Source organism: Salmo salar, chromosome ssa09, assembly GCF_905237065.1.
Source record: "Salmo salar chromosome ssa09, Ssal_v3.1, whole genome shotgun sequence".
NCBI classification, from domain to species: Eukaryota; Metazoa; Chordata; class Actinopteri; order Salmoniformes; family Salmonidae; genus Salmo; species Salmo salar.
In genome coordinates, this window is record NC_059450.1 from 136,654,191 (window position 1) to 136,676,315 (window position 22,125).

Here is a 22,125-nt window from a genome sequence, read left to right on the forward strand (position 1 = left end):
CAAGGAGGGGGGGGGGGGGGTCAGGGGTGCAACTCAATATTAGGAAGATGTTCTTAATGTTTTGTACACTATCGATAAAGAAATATACAATCTTTACGCAGATGTTTAACATCCAAACCAGCTCATGTGAAGTTATGAGGCTGATTGTCTCTTTCGGTCCATATTATACCACAGGGATAGCAACCAAGGCAGGTGTTCAAACATGTAGTTGTTGTTGCACAGAATATCTGAAGGATTTTGGCCAATGTAGATCCAAAGTTGATGCTGTAGAATAGCTGCGACATTTACAATATTTCAAAGTAGGGTGAATAATACAATGTATCAAATGACATGTGGTATAGTGTTTCAGTTAAAACACACTTCTCTGTCAGAAGAGATATGAAAATACAGGACAAAACATGTCTGTCTAATACAAGTACAAGGAGACAGTTTTATGTTTTGAAATGAATGGTCATGGTCATGAGAAACGGATTCAATAATGGAGCAGCGAAAAAACACCTGGGTGACATTCATAAATGTGTTTATACATTGATTTGTTCAGACCACATTTCAACCTCAGTTGTGTAACTGCTCTTTGAAACAGAACAGGCAATGTTGGCTTCTAGGTCTTAGACCATGTAAACATGACTGAACAAGATAGCAGGAGAATGCGTCCACTTAATAAAACTAGACATCAGAGGAGGCTGGTGGAAGGAACTATAGGAGGATGTGCGCATAGCAACAGCTGGAATGGAATAAATGGAACATAGTCAAATGTGGTTTCCAATCTTCACCCGGCACAGCCAGAAGAGGACTGGCCACCCCTCAGAGCCTGGTTCCTCTCTAGGTTTCTTCCTAGGTTCCTGTCTTTCTAGGGAGTTTTTCCTAGCCACTGTGCTTCTACATCGCTTCCTGTTTGGGGTTTTAGGCTGGGTTTCTGTATAGCACTTTGTGACATCTGCTGATGTAAAAAGGGCTTTATAAATACTTCCTATGATAGCTATATACTCTACATAGGATGTTTACATTTCGTTCTGAAATAAGGGTGGTCCTTGCATAGTAATGTGTATACTTCAATGATCTGATAATTGTTATGGAATATAACAATATTTTTCCTAATGGCTGAGGTCTGTTTCTATTTCCAGATCCTAAAAAACGAAATGGTTTTAATATAATATCCATCAATGCTATTGCTAGCTTGCTACTGTAGTTGAAAGACATGCTTTATGCATAGCAAGCATGACGTGATAGTACAGTGGATTAATATAAATACCTCAGGCCTTTGGAATAAAAGCAAAATACACATTTTTTAATTTAAATTTAAACAAAAACTGTTCAAATAGTAATTATCATGATTGGCAGCAATAACAAAAAGTCTTCTTTGCATATAGTGATATAAGGCACAGTTTTAGCACTAATGTGTTAGCTAGATGTCCATACTGAAGGCAACGATCCGAACACAATCACGAGATGACCCCTTCAACGTCACAGGTTAGCACCTCGTCATGTTTCTGTTCCTGTCCAAGCTGCCTGTGAAACTGGCCCTGCTTTTGAGCCCTCCAACAATGGATATTCTGGCCCAGGGTAATACTCTTGATGCTTGGCAAGTGACTTAGCATGTTATTTGGCAATGACGTTACTCCAGAGTTGGACAGATTGAGCTCCTGTAGAGACACAAGTCCACTGAACACAGCTGGGCTCAGTGTTTTTAACTTGGCGTTGTTGGACAGGTCCAAGACCTGAAGGTTCTGTAGGCCTCTGAAACAGTTGGGCTGGATGTTAAAGAGCTCAGGAAGCCCACTGAGGGACAGGTAAACAAGGTCCTTGAGGTCCTCAAAAGCACCCTCCTCAATGTGGGAGATACTGTTCCCATCCAGGCTTAGGTCCCTCAGCAGGATGCCTTTTAGCTTGGGCACGGCCCTCAGCTGGTTGGCTGCTAGAGTCAGGCTCTGGACATGTAGCAAGGGGCTCCTAGAAGAACTCCAGGAGACCACTGTCAGCCGGTTGTGGGACAGATCCACGCTGATTGCCTCTCCGTGATCTTTAGTGATGAACATGTCCAGATCAAACTCCCGGAAGTGGTTGTGGCTGAGGTCCACCTCGACCAGGGGGAGGCCAGAGAAGCAGCCCTCTTCCAGGCCCTCCAACGAGTTGTGGCTGAGGTCCAGAGACTCCAGGTAGCGCAGCCTGGACAGGGCCTTGGGGCTGACCATGGAGATGAGGTTGTTGCTGAGGTCCAGGCTGACCAAGGTGGTATAGCCAGGCCCAGAGAGCATGGTGTCGGTCAGCAGGGACATGGAGTTGGAGGACAGGTCCAGGTGGGCAGTGTCCAGGGGGATGGAGATGGGGTTGATGCTAGGGCCCACTCCCCTGCAGTCCACCCTGGTCAAGCTGAAGCTGTCGAACAGGCCGAAGCTCTCCACCTCACAGTGGCAACCCGGGTGGCAGTTCTTCACGGCTCCAGCCTGGCCATGGACAGCCAGGAGCATCCACAGGCTAACATACAGGAGAAACGCCATCATGCTCTGAGGGGACACAAAAACAAAACAAAGATGTTACGTCAAATGTATTCAGATACTTTTAATGTATGTGGACACCTCTTCAAATTAGTGGATTCGGCTATTTCAGCCACACCCGTTGCTGACAGGTGTATAAAATCGAGAACACAGCCATGCAATCTCCATAGACAAACATTGGCAGTAGAATGGCCTTACTGGAGAGCTCAGTGACTTTCAACGTGGCACCGTCATAGGATGCCACCCTTCCAGCAAGTCATTTTGTCAAATTTCTGCCCTGCTAGAGCTTCCCCTGGTCAACTGTAAGTTCTGTTTTTGTGAAGTGGAAATGTCTAGGAGCAACAACGGCTCAGCCACGAAGTGGTAGGCGACAGAATGGGACCACTGAGTGCTGAAGCTTGTAAAAATAGTCTGTCCTCAGTTGCAACACTCAATACCGAGTTCCAAACTGCCTAGGGAAGCAACGTCAGCACAATAAATGTTAATCGGGAGCTTCATGAAAAGGGTTTCCATGGCCGAGCAGCCGCACACAAGCCTAAGATCACCATGCGCAATGCCAAGCGTCAGCTCGAGTGGTGTAAAGCGCTCCGCCTTTGGACTCTGGAGCAGTGGAAACTGGAGCAGTGTTTTCTGGAGTAATGAATCCCGCTTCACCATCTGGGAATCCAATGGACGAATCTGGGTTTGGCGGCTGCCAGGAGAACACTACTTGCCCCAATGCTTAGTGCCAACTGTAAAGTTTGGTGGAAGAGGAATATTGGTCTGGGTCTGTTTTACATGGTTCGGGCTAGGCCCCTTAGTTCGAGTGAAGTGAAATCTTAACGCCACAGCATACAATGACATTATAGACAATTCTGTGCTTCCAACTTTGTGGCAACAGTTTGGGGAAGACCCTTTCCTGTTTCAGCATGACAATACCCCCATGCAAAAAGCGAGGTCCATACAGAAATGGTTTGTCGAGATCGGTGTGGAAGAACTTGAGTGGCCTGCACAGAGCCCTGACCTCAACCCCATCGAACACATTTGGGATGAATTGGAATGCAGACTGTGAGCCAGACCTAATTGCCCAACATCAGTGCCTCAACCTCACTAATGCTCTTGTGGCTGCAAGTCCCTGCAGAAATGTTCCCACATCTAGTGGAAAGCCTTCCCAGAAGAGTGGAGGTTGTCATAGCAATAAACAGGGGACCAACTACATATTAATGTCCATGATTTTGGAATGAGATGTTTGATGAGCAGGTGTCCACATACTTTTGGTCATGTAGTACATCTAAGAAAAGGTAAACGGAGAGATACATGGAATACTAATAATCTAATCTCTTCCCTTTTTTCTAATATAAAAAGGTACAGCTAATTGGATATAATTTTCAGTGACCCGAAATAAACACACAGTATATGGGCCATTAACAACACTCTGCATCATCTGGTGAACAGAGCAACACCCTGATAAGTTAAGAGGAGATCGGGGCTCCATAGACACTACAGGCAGTAAATAATCTGCGAGTCACATTGATATGCAATCCATTACGGAGATATAAATACATACAGCTAGCGTTAAACACATAATGCATAAACATAATCTCCACATAACATTAAAAACAAAATAAATATGACAAATGTGTTAACGGCCATAATTTACTTTTTTTATTTTTATAATTTTTATTTAGCAGACGCGTGTTAGTAGTTCATGTTTTCAAACTGTATTCCTTCCCTCAAACCACTTATCTGAACAACATTACATTGAAGATTACACTCGGAACAGACAGTAAATGTAGTTTTAGAATTCAAATAAAGAGTTTTTCCTTTCAAAATGCCACCGTAGCCATATTTGTTACTCTTGTTTATGGATACACTTCAAGCTTTCCTTGCAACACACACCAACAGCCCTAATTTCTCTTTTCTTTGGGCTCCCAATGGATTTGACCTCATTTTCTTTATCAAAATGTATCACAAATGTTTTCTTAGTTTACAACACAAACTATTCATGGTTGTGATGATGCAAGCGGAGACATCATCACTGAAGGTCCTTATAATATCTGTGTCTAATCTGTCTAATGTGTCTTTAGGAAAGTCCTCATCGGTCTCCTCCAAGCCGACAGTTATGTATAAAGATGTCTAATACACCAGTAGCTACTCATTAGAAAGTTCACATTCACATATTAAGTATTGTGTGGCAAAAGGCACGCATTGATGACTACCGTATCACAAATAACAATGGAATGCCATTGGCAAAACAGTTAAATGATTCCTTCAGAAACCTTGAAAACATTTAAATAAGTTGAATAACCAAGCAATAAGTAAAAATGAAAATGCACTTCATACCACTATTTTCTGTTGTTGTTGATAGTTTCTTGTTCACTGCACAGCTCTAGATATCTAACTGAGAAGGCTAGTGGTTCGCAGGACTTTAGTTCCTGAACCCACCTAACCTGCGTCCTTTGTGCAGGAAAAATGATCTGCTTCTAAACCTCTTTGTGCATTTGGCAGCAACACTGCCATAATGAGTAGAGCACAGAGTACCCACACGCAACACATGGAAATTGGACAAAGGTTAAAGGGGCAATCAGCAGTTGCTACATTCATTTAATTTGTACTTGGAAATGAATGATATGTACCCATTGAGTATTTAAAGAATATAACTTATAAATGCCTCATGAGTTTAGTTAAACTGTCATACCCCATCAGAACACAAAATATAAGCTTGTTTTACACCAATGTTTGTAAACAAAGTAAATGAAAACAAACACTGTATTGCCTAAAAACATGGTTAAAACTATAATTTTGATATCATGGATGGTCTGTCCTTGCATCTATAGCTGTCTTTTGAGAGTAGTAACATTTCTCTAACCCCATCCCAACAGCTTTTTACCAAAACAGTGGTGGGGAGGGCTTTAGTGTTGTTTCAATTGCTGATTGCTGCTTTAACAGTTGTAGTTGTATAACAACTGGATAAGTGTTCAGGAGGTGTATAGCCAAGCATGACCCAGCAGAAACGCCATTGAAGGATTGATCATTAATTTGTGCAGTGGGCCAAAGTTAGGTAAAGTCCGTGGAAGGTTATCACATCAAGTTTTCCTGTAGTCAAATGACCAAATTGACCTCTAATGGCCTCATGGGTGGAATGTTATTAATATCTTTCATAATTTCGTAATTAATTTAAAACAAATTAAACAGCAGAAAATCAGGTGTTTCTATGTCAAGGGGTTTTGTTATATTTCAGTCTTCAGTGATGTATATAAAGTGTAATATTGGGATGCAAACTCAAAATGTAATACATACTTTATCTAGCATGGTACAGGTGTCTTTTTTTAACAACTTGACCATGTGTGTGAGGTGTATACTTTCGTTTCAAAGTAGATTTGTTTAAGACTACCAAGAAACACTCTGCGTGGCCCTGATTTAGTCCACTGAATTAAAAGGTTTGAAAAGTTCCAAAGGCTACAGAATGGCCTGCAAAGGCTACAGAATGTTCTTATGTAACAGGGGATGTTGGATAATCAAAAAGGACATCTGGAATACTTGAGATTCAACATGAAGGCTGATTATGTGTTAAGCTTCCCAGAAACTCTGATATACTCAACTGGAGCTTTTCATTTTGTGTGGTGGTTGAGACTGTTTATTTTATTAATCTGAAGGTTAAAAAAATGCCCAGTAATACTGGTTCTGATGTTTAAAATCAGGCAAATGTATACCGAATTTGAGTAATGTCGCAAAATGTTGGTTAAAAAAAATAATTCTGCAAAGATCTATCAGATTTGCACATAAATAAGTCAGTTTCCCTGTATCCAGTGTGAAATACTGCCCCCTATCCCAAACAGATTAAAAACCAAAAACCGATGTCAAAGCTACTGTGCATACCTATATAACGAAGGTACATGACGCAATGACGCCATGTAAAATGTTGCACTACACATGTAACACAGCATTCCTAACCTAGCCCACACAATGTCTGCTGTGTGGATCGAGCAGTCAACAAGTCGAGCAGTCATTTGAAAGAGTAAGAACATTTCAGCGAGACAACTCAAAGGCGAAATCCATTAACCTGTTTGGGATAGGGGGCAGTATTTTCACGGCTGGATAAAAAAACGTACCCGATTTAATCTGGTTACTACTCCTGCCCAGAAACTAGAATATGCATATAATTAGTACATTTGGACAGAAAACACTCTAGTTTCTAAAACTCTTTGAATGGTGTCTGTGAGTATAACAGAACTCATATGGCAGGCCAAAACCTGAGAAGATTCCATACAGGAAGTGCCCTGTCTGACAATTTGTTCTCCTTCTGTGGCATCTCTATCAAAAATACAGCATCTCTGCTGTAACGTGACATTTTCTAAGGCTTCCATTGGCTCTCAGAAGGCGCCAGAAAGTGGAATGACGTCTCTGGGCGAAAAACAGCAGGAGTTTTTGTGAGTGGTCAGGCAGGGAACAATGACACTGGAGATGAGTGTGCACGAGACGACTCCATGTTTTTCTTTCAGTCTTTGAACGAATACAACGTCGCCCGGTTGGAATATTATCGCTATTTTACGAGAAAAATAGCATAAAAATTGATTTTAAACAGCGTTTGACATGCTTCGAAGTACGGTAATGGAATATTTTGAATTTTTTGTCACGAAATGCACTCGCGCGTCACCCTTCGGATAGTGACCTCAACGCAACGAACAAAACGGAGCTATTTCAATATAACTATGGATTATTTCGAACCAAAACAACATTTGTTGTTGAAGTAGAAGTCCTGGGAGTGCATTCTGATGAAGAACAGCAAAGGTAATCCAATTTTTCTTATAGTAATTTTAAGTTTAGTGAGCACCAAACTTGGTGGGTGTCAAATTAGCTAGCCTGTGATGGCCGAGCTATCTACTCAGAATATTGCAAAATGTGCTTTCGCCGAAAAGCTATTTTAAAATCTGACACCGCGATTCCATAAAGGAGTTCTGTATCTATAATTCTTAAAATAATTGTTATGTTTTTTGTGAACGTTTATCGTGAGTAATTTAGTAAATTCACCGGAAGTTTGCAGTGGGTATGCTAGTTCTGAACATCACATGCTAATGTAAAAAGCTGGTTTTTGATATAAATATGAACTTGATTGAACAAAACATGCATGTATTGTATAACATAATGTCCTAGGAGTGTCATCTGATGAAGATCATCAAAGGTTAGTGCCTCATTTAGCTGTGGTTTTGGTTTTTGTGACATATATGCTTGCTTGGAAAATGGCTGTGTGATTACTTTTGGCAGGGTACTCTCCTGACATAATCTAATGTTTTGCTTTCGCTGTAAAGCCTTTTTGAAATCGGACAATGTGGTTAGATTAACGAGAGTCTTGTCTTTAAAATGGTGTAAAATAATCATATGTTTGAGAAATTGAAGTTATAGCATTTTTAAGGCATTTATATTGCGCGCCACGCAATATAACGTCTGTCCCTAACAAAGCCAAAATAATTGAATTCCTTGCCCTTGACAAACAACCGTTCTCTGTCGTGGGTGATGTTGGCTTCGCCGACTGGACGAGAACAGGTACACATTAACAAGTGCGCTATTTTTCAGATGTTGCCCAGATGTTGCCCTTACAGAGTAATAGCGTCACTGCTATTAGCTTCACGACATATATACTATGGAACGCCGTTTGGGTCTTTGCGTGTCAAAAAAGATACAGTAGCACTGTCAAAGCTGTAAAAAAAAATCTGCAAACAAACACTGGCCACGAACGATGTGTTAACAATACCGAGTTGGTAATAAAGCATAATTTGTTCGACTGCAACTTCTGGGGTAACTAGCTTTAGCTTGGTACCTAGCTAGCACTAATACAACCAGCCTGAAAACAATGACCAGTAGAAACTGCAGTCGTTTTCATTATTATTAGCAATGATTTAGGAACATTTGTGAGTTAGTATTAGCTAGGTTGCCACTTCTTGTTCGCCTATTGAAATTGAACTTCAGTTAATGAAAATAAATAGCTAGTATTGGGTTTTTTCCAGAACATATGTGGCAATTATTTATTATTTGCAGCGCTGTCATTCAACAGCCGATGATGCGCTGTAAGCCATTGATTTGTCACTCCCACTCGCCAAATGGTCTCATTCTCGCAACAAGTTCTGACTGAGCTCAATCATCATGAAAAGCCAATACACCGATAAGATTCTCTCTTTCATACAAACTTTGAGAATTAACGAGGAGCTCCGTCAATGTGTTTTGTGCGGGAAAGTGTTTAGTAATGAATCAATCAAAACGAACAAATTCATATAACGACACACCCTGACCAAACATCCACAGCATGATGGTATACCCAGGGAATTCTTTCAGAACAGGACAGAATGCTTCAGGAAACAGTGCTTCGACAGTGGAAAAGTAAGTCAGCTAGCAAGGCATTGTTGTCATTTTATAAAAGGCGATGAAAAGCAGAAATAAGGGAGTACCATCTCATAGTAGTATACAGTTGAAGTCGGAAGTTTTAAAACTTGTTTTTCAACCACTCCACAAATTTCTTGTTAACAAAGTATAGTTTTGGCAAGTCGGTTCAGCCATCTACTTTGTGCATGACACGTAATTTTTCCCAAAATTGTATACAGACAATTTATTTCACTTATAAATCACTATCACAATTGCAGAAGTTTACATACACTAAGTTGACTGTGCCTTTAAACAGCTTGGAAAATTCCAGAAAATTATGTCATGGCTTTAGAAGCTTCTGACATGCTAATTGACATAATTTGAGTCAACTGGAGGTGTACCTGTGGATGTATTTCAAGGCCTACCTTCAAACTCAGTGCCTCTTTGCTTGACATCATAGGAAAATCAAAAGAAATCAGCCAAGACCTCAGAAAAACTATTGTAGACCTCCACAAGCCTGGTTTGTCCTTGGGAGCAATTTCTAAATGCCTGAAGGTACCATGTTCATCTATACAAACAATAGTACGCAAGTATAAACACCATGGGACCTCGCAGCCATCATACTGCTCAGAAAGGAGACGCGTTCTGTCTCCTAGAGATGAATGTACTTTGGTGCAAATCAATCCCAGAACAACAGCAAAGGACCTTGTGAAGATGCTGGAGGAAACAGGTACAAAAGTATCTATATCCACAGTAAAACGAGTCCTATATCGACATAACCTGAAAGGCTGCTCAGCAAGGAAGATGCCACTTCTCCAAACCCGCCATAAAAAAAACAGACTACGGTTTGCAACGGCAAATGGGGACAACGATTGTACTTTTTGGAGAAATGTCCTCTGGTTTGATGAAACAAAAATAGAACTGTTTGGCCATAATGACCATCGTTATGTTTGGAGGAAAAATGGGGAGGCTTGCAAGCCGAAGAACCATCCCAACCGTGAAGCACGAGGGTGGCAGCATCATGTTGTAGGGGTGCTTTGCTGCAGGAGGGACTGGTGCACTTCACAAAATAGATGGCATCATGAGGTAGGAAAATTATGTATATATATTGAAGCAACATCTCAAGACATCAGTCAGGAAGTTAAAGCTTGGTCGCAAATGGGTCTTCCAAATGGACAATGACCCTGTTCTGTTCCAACCTAGACAGATATGTAAGAGTTTTTAAATGGGGGAAATAAACATGACTAGCTATTTATATGGCTATTTCATTTCATTGTTATTTGTTTTTGTCTATACTGCATTTGTTTTAGGCATAAGGGCAATGAAATGTACCAATATTTACATATAGTTCCACATGATCCTAAGCTTGGGTCCCAGGAAAACACAGAATTTCTAATTTGGGTCCCAAGCTGAAAAAGTTGAACAACCCCTGCTCTGCAGTTTCCATGCCCTAATGTGAAACCAAATAAAAATTAGTTCAAGGCAATAAGATAACGGTGGCTAAATGCCAGAAGGGAAGACGTAAGGAGGAAAAATGTATAAGAAGTATGTATCAAGACTGGAAAGGGAGTTGCTTCACGAACCAGCTCGGCTTTTGTCATATTGTAATAAAAGTCTAATTGAACTCACAGGCTTCGGTAGTTGATAAATATGATTGACTGTTTACTTCCACGACACTTGCCAGCTACTTAACCCTGTTGCCCAAAGCTAACGTTATAAGCAGCCAGCTAGCTTCATCCAGCTAGTGAGGCTCGATCGGACCGGGTTATGTGTTGTGAAGCTAGCTACACTAAGGATTAGGCACAATAGTGGAATTTGCGGTTTTCCTTCCAAATAAATGTATGTCATTGACTGTGATGCAAATGAATACAAATAGTAGAATTATGCAAAACTTTTATTTTGAAGGCTAACCGCAAAGTCCACAGTTGTGGCTAATCCTTATTATGGCTAGCTTCACATAGATGGGTCCGACCACCGTTAATCTAATAAAAATATATAAATTAGGGTTATTTTAGATGACACCTAGCTATATAGTTAGCTAGCTAACTATATAGCTAATGAAACAGATGATGTCGTTATGCTATGTTATTGGGGAAGAACATTGTTTGCATCCATGAGCTAGCTAGCTTTTTTTTTTTATGACCAGCACTGTAGGTGCGCGAGACAACTTTACCAGCATAATAGCATACGTATCGATGAATCGTTGTGACATATGAAATACGAGTTATAGTGTAATCAATGTGTAATAACTACGTAAAAAATGTATGAGCGTGTTGAATTATTATGTGACGTGCAGTCATATTCAGGTCCTGATTGGTCAACAAGCTTATTTGACACGTCAAAAAGTTTTTTTTGACACGCATCGACCCAAATGACGTTCCATAGAAATCCTGGTTGAGAATGAAACGACTGATCAAATGAACAACGAAACAGCACAGCAAGTAAGTGAAAGAAATAGGTTTTGATTATGTTTTACTGGTAATGGGGACATATGTAAATGGGAACAAAATAACTTTTTGGTCAGTGTGGTGTGTGTTTGTGTGTGTGTGTGTGTAACCTTTATTTAACTAGGCAAGTCAGCTAAGAACAAATACATATTTACAATGACGGCCCGGACGACGCTAGGCCAATTGTGCGCCACCCTATGGGACTCCCAATCACGGCCGGATGTGATACAACCTGGATTCGAACCAGGGACTGTAGTGACCCCTCTTGCACTGAGATGCAGTGCCTTAAACCGCTGTGTCCATGTGTGTGTGTTAACTATTTAACTGTACTAGAATGCTTAAAAGGTCACAAAAATTGTAAATATCGGTATCGTTTTTTGGGGGGCAAGGAAAATATTGGATATCGGTATCGGCAAAGAATGGCATATCAGTGCATCACTACTGACTTCACACAAATCCAAGATAAGATATATATATATATATATATATATCTTTCATGAGGTTGTGTTTTCACAACACTGGATGAACTTTTACTACCCATGTTTTCCTTTTAATTAAAACTATTATTTTAACAGGAAATCATCCTCCTCCATCCTCCCCAGACACCGACTACACCCTGAGTGAATAGCTTTATTAGAAAACTGATGAGGGGGCAGACTAAAGCCATGCAGTGGGAATCTGTGGCTAAAACTAAGTGCTCATTTAGTTTAGAAGTCTAGTCTACTACATTGGTGCAGCTAGTGTCTTTCCCTCTCTCTTCATTGTCCATGTATGTTATCCATGAATACATCTGCTGCTCTTTTACTGGGGGCCGTGAACATTTCCACACCAGGTGTTTCTCATATCCTTTCACCAATAAATTACAGCAAATGACTGTTAGCCCAGACTTCAAATCAGCTCAACATTTACCACTATAATTACATGACAACTACGGCTGTTCGCGCCTCAACTCTCCTTATGTGAAATTATAGGCCAAACACATCTCACTTTTAGGATCTTATATTTCAACAATCTTATATCCTCGTAATACACCATATACAGTGCATTTGGAAAGTATTCAGACCCCTTACCTTCTTCCACATTTTGTTATGTTACAGCCTTATTCTATAGTTGATTAAATCTATTTTTTTCTCTCCTCATCAATCTACACACAATGCCCCATAATGACAAAGCAAAACTATATATATATATTTTTTTAAATATCACATTTACATAAGTTTTCAGACCCTTTACTCAGTACTTTGTTGAAGCACCTTTTGCAGCGATTACAGCCTGGAGTCTTCTTGTGTATGACGCTACAAGCTTGGCACACCTGTATTTGAGGAGTTTCTCCGATTCTTCTCTCCAGATCCTCTCAAGCTCTGTCAGTGTCACGCCAGCTCCCACTCTTCCCTGCGCCAGGCTCCCCATCATTGTGTACTCCTGCCACCATCATTATGCACACTTGCCTTTCCCCCATCACGCGCATCAGCGATTAATGGACTCACCTGGAATCAATCACCTGTTTATTACCTCCCCTATATTTGTCAGTTCCCCAGCTCTGTTCTCTACTGCTGCATTGATTGTTGTTTGTCATTGTGTATCCATGTGTTGACACTGTTTCTGTCTTGCTCTTTGTCTGTTCCTAATTAAATGTCAACTCCTCATACCTGCTTCTCGTCTCCGGCGTTGGTCCTTACAGTCAGTTTCGATGGGGAGCGTCGCTGCACATCTATTTTCAGGTCTCTCCAGAGATGTTTGATCGGGTTCAAGTCTGGGCTCTGGCTGGGGCACTCAAGGACATTCAGAGACTTGTCCAGAAACCACTCCTACGTTGTCTTGGCTGTGTGCTTACCCATGCCCAAACTGGACTCGTGCGTGCATCCGTGTACGCCATTGTGCGCAAATAGATTTTGTCCCACAACACCAAACGTGATCACGACACGCAGGTTGAAATATCAAAACAAACGCTGAACCAATTATATTAATTTGGGGACAGGTCCAAAAGCATTAAACATTTATGGCAAATTAGCTAGCTAATAAACATTGAGTTGTTATTTTACCTGAAATGCACAAGGTCTTCTACTTCAATAATTAATCCACACAAAACCGGATCATACCTGGAGGAGCAGGAAGAAAGAGAGCAAGCCAGAAGCTCAGTGAGGAGCCAGACCAGCCAGACCCGACAGACCAGAAAGAGGTTAGTGGAGCAGTTGGTTAAATACCCTGAGCCCAGGTGGCTCCAATCACACCAGCTGCAATCACTAACAACCCTCCTCTGCCTGCAGGGGGAACCACCCCTGCACTGCAGAGGAGGAGCGTGACATGAGAGACAGAATAACAACAAAAAAATCCAGAAAAAAGCATGTCAAAAATGTTATAAATTGATTTGCATTTTAATGAGGGAAATAAGTATTTGACCCCCTCTCAATCAGAAAGAATTCTGGCTCCCAAGTGTCTTTTATACAGGTAACAAGCTGAGATTAGGAGCACTCCCTTTATGAGTGTGCTCCTAATCTCAGCTTGTTACTTGTAAAAAAGACACCTGTCCACAGAAGCAATCAAGCAAGCAGATTCCAAACTCTCCACCATGGCCAAGACCAAAGAGCTCTCCAAGGATGTCAGGGACAAGATTGTAGACCTACACAAGGCTGGAATGGGCTACAAGAACGTCACCAAGCAGCTTGGTGAGAAGGTGACAACAGTTGGTGCAATTATTCGCAAAATGGAAGAAACACAAAAGAACTGTCAATCTCCCTCGGCCTGGGGCTCCATGCAAGATCTCACCTCGTGGAGTTGCAATGATCATGAGAACGGTGAGGAATCAGCCCAGAACTACACGGGAGGATCTTGTCAATGATCTCAAGGCAGCTGGGACCATAGTCACCAAGAAAACAATTGGTAACACTACGCCGTGAAGGACTGAAATCCTGCAGCGCCCACAAGGTCCCCCTGTTCAAGAAAGCACATATACATGCCCGTCTGAAGTTTGCCAATGAACATCTGAATGATTCAGAGGACAACTAGTGAAAGTGTTGTGGTCAGATGAGACCAAAATGGAGCTCTTTGGCATCAACTCAACTCGCTGTTTTTTGAGGAGGAATGCTGCCTATGACCCCAAGAACACCATCCCCACCGTCAAACATGGAGGTGGAAACATTATGCTTTGGGGGTGTTTTTCTGCTAAGGGGACAGGACAACTTCACCGCATCAAAGGGACAATGGACGGGGCCATGTACCGTCAAATCTTGGGTGAGAACCTCCTTCCCTCAGCCAGGGCATTGAAAATGGGTCGTGGATGGGTATTCCAGCATGACAATGACCCAAAACACACGGCCAAGGCAACAAATGAGTGGCTCAAGAAGAAGCACATTAAGGTCCTGGAGTGGCCTAGCCAGTCTCCAGACCTTAACCTCTTGGCGTTCCCCTAGGATAGGGGGCGCTAAAGCGATTTTTGAAAAGAATTTGTGCCCATTTTAAACGGCCTCCTACTCAAACTCAGAAGCTAGGATATGCATATAATTAATACTTGTGGATAGAAAACACCCTGAAGTTTCTAAAACTGTTTGAATGGTGTCTGTGAGTATAACAGAACCCGAGACAGATGGAAACTGTAAGTGGAATTCTGAATTGCAAACTCAACTTCATCACGTTGCCTATTAATCACACCGTGAGCTATGGTTCATTGAGCACTTCCTATTGCTTCCACTAGATGTCCCCAGTCTTCACAAATTGGTTTGAGCCTTCTACCTGTTAAAATTTAATGAATGAGACGCTGTGGAACGTGGTCACACGGAGAGGGCCATCACCATTATGACGCCGGCGCCCCTGGTTACCCTCCCCTTTCGAAACGTTTTGAAACAATGCAATCGTCCCCCTCGAATCTTATTGGCTCTCTTGTTGAAAAACGCCCTGAATATTTATGTTATACAACGTTTGACATGTTTGAACGAACCTAAATGGGGAAAAAAATGCATTTTCTCGAAATGGCTGTCCTGTGGCCGACGAAGCATTTGGATCAGCCTTCAGACGCGCTAACAAGAACAAGCTCTTGGAACATAAAGGAGTCATTTTTTCGAACGAAAATACATTTGTTGTGGACCTGGGATTCCTGGAAGTGCTTTCTGATGAAGACAACCAAAGGTAAGGGATTATTGACAATAGTATACAAGACTAGATGTGATATGCGATTGTTCCAAGATAGCTAGCCTATTGCTATTGCTAGCCTATTGTTCTGAGTATCGCATCCCCTTTTATCGCAAAGTGTGATTACCCAGTAAAGTTATTTTTAAATCTGGCATTACAGGTGCTTTCAAGAGATATTCATCTATAAATCTTAGAATGACAATATTACATTTAAAAAATGTTTTCGAATAGTAATTTAGTAAATTGTAGCTCTGTTTCATCGGATGCATTTGAGGGAAAATAGTTAGTCAACGTTACGCACCGATGTAAAATGCTGTTTTTATATATAAATATGAACTTTATCGAACAAAAGAATGCATGTATTGTGTAACATGATGTCCTAGGTGTGTCATCTGATGAAGATTGTCAAAGGTTAGTGCTGCATTTAGCTGTTTTTTGTGATGCATGTGGTTGGTCGGAAAATGGCTATGTGGCTACTTTTACGATATACTCCTAACATAATCTAATGTTTTGCTTTTGCTGTAAAGCCTTTTTGAAATCGGACAACGTAGTTCGATTCAGGAGAGGTGTATCTATAAAACGATATAATTTGAAATGTTTTTTTTAATTTTTTTTATTATAACATTTTGTTAAGCTAATGGCGATATGATTTTTCGCTGGATGTCCGTCCGAGGCCGCACAGGGGTTAATCCCATAGAAAATCTGTGGAGGGAGCTGAAGGTTCGAGTTGTCAAATGTCAGCCTCGAAACCTTAATGACTTGGAGAAGATCTGCAAAGAGGAGTGGGACAAAATCCCTCCTGAGATGTGCAAACCTGGTGGCCAACTACAAGAAACGTTTGACCTCTGATTGCCAACAAGGGTTTTGCCACCAAGTACGAATTCATGTTTTGCAAAGGGGTCAAATACTTTTTTCCCCTCACTGTAGATACTTTTGTACCTGTTTCCTCCAGCATCTTCACAAGGTCCTTTGCTGTTATTCTGGGATTGATTTGTACTTTTCACACCATAGTACGTTAATCTCTAGGAGACAGAACGCGTCTCCTTCCTGAGCGGTATGACGGCTGTGAGGTCCCATGGTGTTTATGCTTGCGTACTATTGTTTGTACAGATGAAAGTGGTACCTTCAGGCGTTTGGAAATTGCTCCCAAGGATGAACCAGACTTGTGGAGGTCTACAATTAGTTTTCTGAGGTCTTGGCTGATTTCTTTTGATTTTCCCATGATGTCAAGCACAGAGGCAGTGAGTTTGAAGGTAGGCCTTGAAATACATCCACAGGTACACCTCCAATTGACTCAAATTATGGCAATTACCCTATCAGAAGCTTCTAAAGCCATGACATCATTTTCTGGAATTTTCCAAGCTGTTTAAAGGCACAGTCAACTTAGTGGATGTAAACTTCTGACCCACTGGAATTGTGATAGTGAATTACAAGTGAAATAATCTGTCTGAAAACAATTGTTGTAAAAATTACTTCTGTCAAGCACAAAGTAGATGTCCTAACCGACTTACCAAAGCTATAGTTTGTTAACAAGAAATGTGTGGAGTGGTTGAAAAACGAGTTTTAATGACTCCAACCTAAGTGTATGTAAACCTCCGACTTCAACTGTATGTGTACATTTATTTTGCAAAGCTCTCGCACTCAACGTGTCCGGTATGGGCAGTGTGTTAAACAGGGTTGTTGTCCAATTGGAAGGTGAACCTTCGCCCCAGATTGAGGTCCTTAGCGCTCTGGAGCAGTTTTTCATCAAGGATCTCTTATTACTTTCCTCCATTCAGCTTTCTCTCGATCCTGACCAGTCTCCTAGTCCCTGCCGCTCAAAAACATCCCTAGAGCATGATGCTGCCACCATCATGCTTCACCGTAGGGGATGTTATTGGCCAGATGATGAGCGGTGCCTGGTTTCCTCCAGACGTGACGCTTGGCATTCAGGCCAAAGCGTTCAATCTTGGTTTCATCAGACCAGAAAATCTTGTTTCGCATGGTCTGAGAGTCCTTTAGTTGGCTTTTGACAAACTCCAACCAGGCTGTCATGTGCCTTTCACTGAGGAGTGACTTCCGTCTGGCCACTCTACAATAAAGGCCTGATTGATGGAGTGCTTCAGAGATGGTTGTCCTTCTGGAAGGTTCTCCCATCCCCACAGAGGAACTCTGGAGCTCTGTCAGAGTGACCATCGGGTTCTTGGTCACCTCCCTGACCAAGGCCCTTTTGACCCGGTTGCTCAGTTTAGCCGGGCGGCCAGCTCTAGGAAGAGTCTTGGTGGTTCCAAACTTCTTTCACTTAAGAATGATGGAAGCCACTGTGTTCTTGGGGACTTTTAATGCAGCACACATTTTTTGGTACTCTTTCCCAGATCTGTGCCTCAAAACAATCCTCACATGCTGACCAGACCAGATAGGTCGCGTGCGCGAGCGTCGCAAAATAAATGTAGAAATCAATGTTATTCAATTATTGCACCCACACAGGTCGCGTGTGCAAGCGTCGCAAAATAAATTTAGAAATCCATGTTATTCAATTATTGCACCCACACTGCTCGCGAGTGCCAACGAGCGTCTGCGATGCCAAGGGCTAAAATATAACTCCTTTCTATTTCTGACGCAGATCGCGCTGAAAGTCCTGCCTCTCCCATCTCCTCATTGGTTTTTAGAAGCAGGTACCCACGTGCCATCTCCTTATTGGTTATACCCACGTGGGTGATTGAAAGACGAAATGTTTTGCCGGTTGTCGTGGTAAAAGTGTAGATGCCAATCACCATATAAGTTCAAAGATGAAAAAGCCTGGAAGGAGGAGAGATGACTAGAAACAATTCAGTTGGCTGTTTTATGTGTGGATTAATTGTCGGAGTAGAAGACCTTGTGCATTTCAGGTAAAATAAGAACTCAATGTTTATATCCCAAGACAAATTAGCTAGCAACAGCAAGCTAGCTAAATAGGACAAATTAGCTAGCAAGTGCAAGCTAACTAGCTAAATTGCCATGCATGTTTAATGCTTTTCGACCTGTCCCCAAATTAATGTCATTGGTTCAGAGTTTGTTTTGATATTTTAACCTGCGTGTCATGATCTCGTTTGGTGTCGGGGGACAAAATAAATCTATACACGATAGCGCACGATGGTGCACGCGCACAGCCGGTTTGGGTTCCGTGTCAGAGCTCTACAGACAATTCCTTTGACCTCATGGCTTGGTTTTTGCTCTGACATGCACTGTCAACTTTGGGACCTTATATAGACAGGTGTGTGCCTTTCCAAACCATGTCCAGTCGATTGAATTTACCACAGGTGGACTCCAATCAAGTTGTAGAAACATCTCAAGGGTGACCAATGGAAACAGGATGCACCTGAGCTCAATTTCGAGTCTCATAGCAAAGGGTCTGAATACTTATGTACTGTACATAAGCTATTTCTACTTTTTATCATATGGCAGAAATGTCTAAAAACCTGTTTCGCTTTGTCATTAGGGGTATTGTGTGTAGATTGATGAGGGAAAAAAATAATTGAATCCATTTTAGAACAAGGCTGTAACGTAACAAAATGTGGAAAAAGTGAAGGGGTCTGAATACTTTCCGAATGCACGGTACATTTCATCTGACTTTCCTTATTCTTTAACTCTCAACATGTGAGTAATAAAAAGTTATGCTGTGTGGGAACTGGGAAGGATGTTTTACTGCATTTTCAGCTATTGTTCAGTTTAATTTGATGTCCCGGCATCTGAGGATGTGTTGAGCCTCATTAGTATAGGCCTACGTAGGCCTTTGCAATGTAACGCATACCTGATCTCTGCTGCTCATACAGCAGGTCTATCAGAGTTCAGAAGCATCCTCCATGTGGTGGAGAGTACACTCTTAGAAAAAAGGGTTCCAAAAGGGTTATTCGGCTGTCCCCATAGGAGAACCCTTTTTGGTTCCAGGTAGAACCCTTTTTGATTTTAGGTAGAACCCTCTATGGAAAGAGTTCGACCTGGAAATAAAAAGGGTTCTAAATTGAACCATTGAAAGGGTTCTCTTATGGGGCCAGCTCTTAGGTTTTAGATAGCATATTTTCTTTCTAAGAGTGTATTTTACCAGCTTAATCCCAAAGTCAAAGCCTACAAACAATGTAATTAGGAGATAGATGGTGCGGGCACGCTAATCCATTTAAGACAAATTAATGCATGACATTAAGAAGAGCCACGTTTAATGTGAACTTGAAGTAGTGCAGAAAACAGTATAGGCTAGGCTCATCAGGACAACAACAAGTAAGTCCTCATTTGCCATGATTAATATGGTTGAACTATTGCACTGATAGCACTGTCTATCTGTCTGTGATGTCAGTGTATGGTTAGAGTTTACATAGCGTGTTAAAACTTCAAAAGTGGTCTTAAGATGAGTTCCACACCATCTGTTTTGAATATCTAGCTACCTGACTCAATCCCAAATTAATGGAAACGATGGGCACTAATGTCATCATTTCAGACACTTAATTTCATAGTTCAGATGGTGTCTATCTTTCACATTCATTTGGAATTAAGGAATACAAGCATGGTGCATGGGTGCGTCCCCCGTGGATGGTAGTTGTGATTTAGCTTTACCCATATTCTATACACATGGCATGACATTATCTCAACATTAGATTTTAGAGTGACGTTTCTCGTGTTTGCCATAATAATCGTAAAGACATGGCAATGTCTTCCTTGCATTCTTTAGATAAAGTCTGACTCAAAGCCCTATGCATGCATATCCACATAGGCTGCCTACATGACACTTTCAAGAAAAAAATTATTTAGTACTTAAGCGCAATATGAAATGGAGGAGTAATACGAGTAATACAAGTAATACAAGGCTAGCAAATTAACTTCGTTTTCCGCTGGAAATCACATTTCCTGTAGCCGTGGCAAACCGAGCCTTACCTTGCAGCCTACCGACTTTTCTGAGACTATCAAACTCATCCGTGAGAAATGAATCAAATCTCATATCTACCAGACGACTACCAAGTCCCGCCACCTTCCTCTGTCAATCATCACTCGATTTGTCACTTTCTCTGAAGCACATCACCCAACCAAGTTTACGCATTTGGCCTGTGAATAAGTAATGGTTTTCTGGGGTTTAAAATATAAAGTAACTATATGATTATAATTGTAATTAAATAATATGATCTGACCTCCGTCGTTCCGAGACTTGAAAACCTTGAAATCCAAAGAAAACTAAAATACCGTTGACAATAAGGGTTATTCTAACTTGCTCACACATTTTCAGACATACCTTGACCATCAAATAGGAATTTAGATAGTTGGCTCGCCTGGACAATCCAGTTTACTTCACAGCGCCAAGGAATCCTGCATGAGACTCAACTTCCGCTCCCATTTTTATTAGTCCCATATCATTGTGTGGTTCAGGCAAACTAGAGAGATGTCTTGCGGTTTTATATTAACTGTCAGTGCTGCGACTAGCTATTCTGATTGGAGGTCGAGACGAGACTCCCCCCAACTTCTTCGCAGAGCACTGAAGTCCGGATAGGTTTCCTTCAGCGCCCCTGTCTTTTTCTAATCACTTTTGATGTTGGTCACGAACGGTGCGCGCTCTAGTGGCGAGACTGGTGCAAGAACCGTCATGAAATTATTCCATTGTTACAGATATACAGAATGTTATGCAATAGAGCCTCACAGTGGAAGTGTCATAATACCCATAGAACCTAGCGTCAAACACGGAAATGGTTCCAATCGTTCACTCACCATTCATTTTTCACATTGGGCATTAAAATAAAGGCTGTGTTTCGTGTAGGCGTTGATAACCATGTAAATCTCTCTCGGACAAGGTGACATATCAATATATTTGGCTCCATTTACTCTGATTCGAAAATGCTAATTCGTATCAAAGTAGACATAATGCAAACTATAAATCCCTGCAAGCTCCTGCACATCATCTCTAGCTGGCACCTTTGCTAACAGGTATTATGTCAATTTTAAATGTGCACAAGACTTCACAGAATTGTCCATTTAAAGAAATGTAGACATTTCTTAATTACTACATTAAGCTAACATTAGATAGTTAATCCAGAGAGACTTATCTTTATCTTGATTCAGCAGTCTCGTCCAGATCATCATGGCATTTGTAATTCTTTGTGATAGCCACATTAGCAGCTAATTAGCGTTTCATTTTTGGTGGGGGAAATACAGGCATATATTTTGATAAGTCACCTTCTTCTAGAGAGATTTACAGTTATCAAAACTTCACGCCAGGGTAAGACTACATGAAACAGCCCTTATTTGAAGTGCTTCTAAAATCCCATATAGGAAAAATGAACGGCGGAAAAACGATTGGAATCATTTCCCTGTTTGACTGCTAGTTTTTATGGGTATTATGACTCATACTGTGGTACTCTATAGGACATCTGTTTTTACTCAACATGATTGGGTTCTACTTTAGGAAACATAGCCCTTTTGGCTAAAGGAAATTTAGAATATTTTTGCGCTTGCACACCTTAGGGAAAATGTGGCTGTTAATGAAATGTGAAACCCCAAATAGCCTACTGTATCTATTATCTATCTAGAAACACTAGAATGCCTAAGGGTATGCCTAACAGAATTTAACAATGTTACGTAGCCTAACTCAAGATTGCATTTAGGAAATCTAAGTATAAAAAGGCAACAAATTTAGTTTGGTTAATGGGAAATGTCCCCAATAATGCAGACTAATGGATTCCATGCTTTTAGTTCTTTACATCTACTGCAGCCTCAATATGGTGATG

At 41.2% G+C, this 22,125-nt stretch overlaps 1 protein-coding gene across 2 annotated transcripts; it reads right to left on the minus strand.

The window, feature by feature from the left end:
- Window positions 1-503: 503 nt before the first annotated feature.
- Window positions 504-20,912, minus strand: LOC106612955 (tsukushi). Of its 2 annotated transcripts, none has more exons than XM_014214670.2 (2): window positions 20,640-20,912; window positions 504-2,504 (listed from the first exon to the last, which is right to left on the minus strand). In XM_014214670.2, the coding sequence occupies exons 1-2, from the start codon at window positions 20,646-20,648 to the stop codon at window positions 1,443-1,445; spliced, it is 1,071 nt and encodes a 356-aa protein (XP_014070145.2). In that variant the 5' UTR covers window positions 20,649-20,912; the 3' UTR covers window positions 504-1,442. The 2 variants fall into 2 exon arrangements, with proteins under 2 accessions (XP_014070145.2, XP_014070146.2); XM_014214671.2 differs by lacking the exon at window positions 20,640-20,912 and adding an exon at window positions 4,818-4,999.
- Window positions 20,913-22,125: the final 1,213 nt, after the last annotated feature.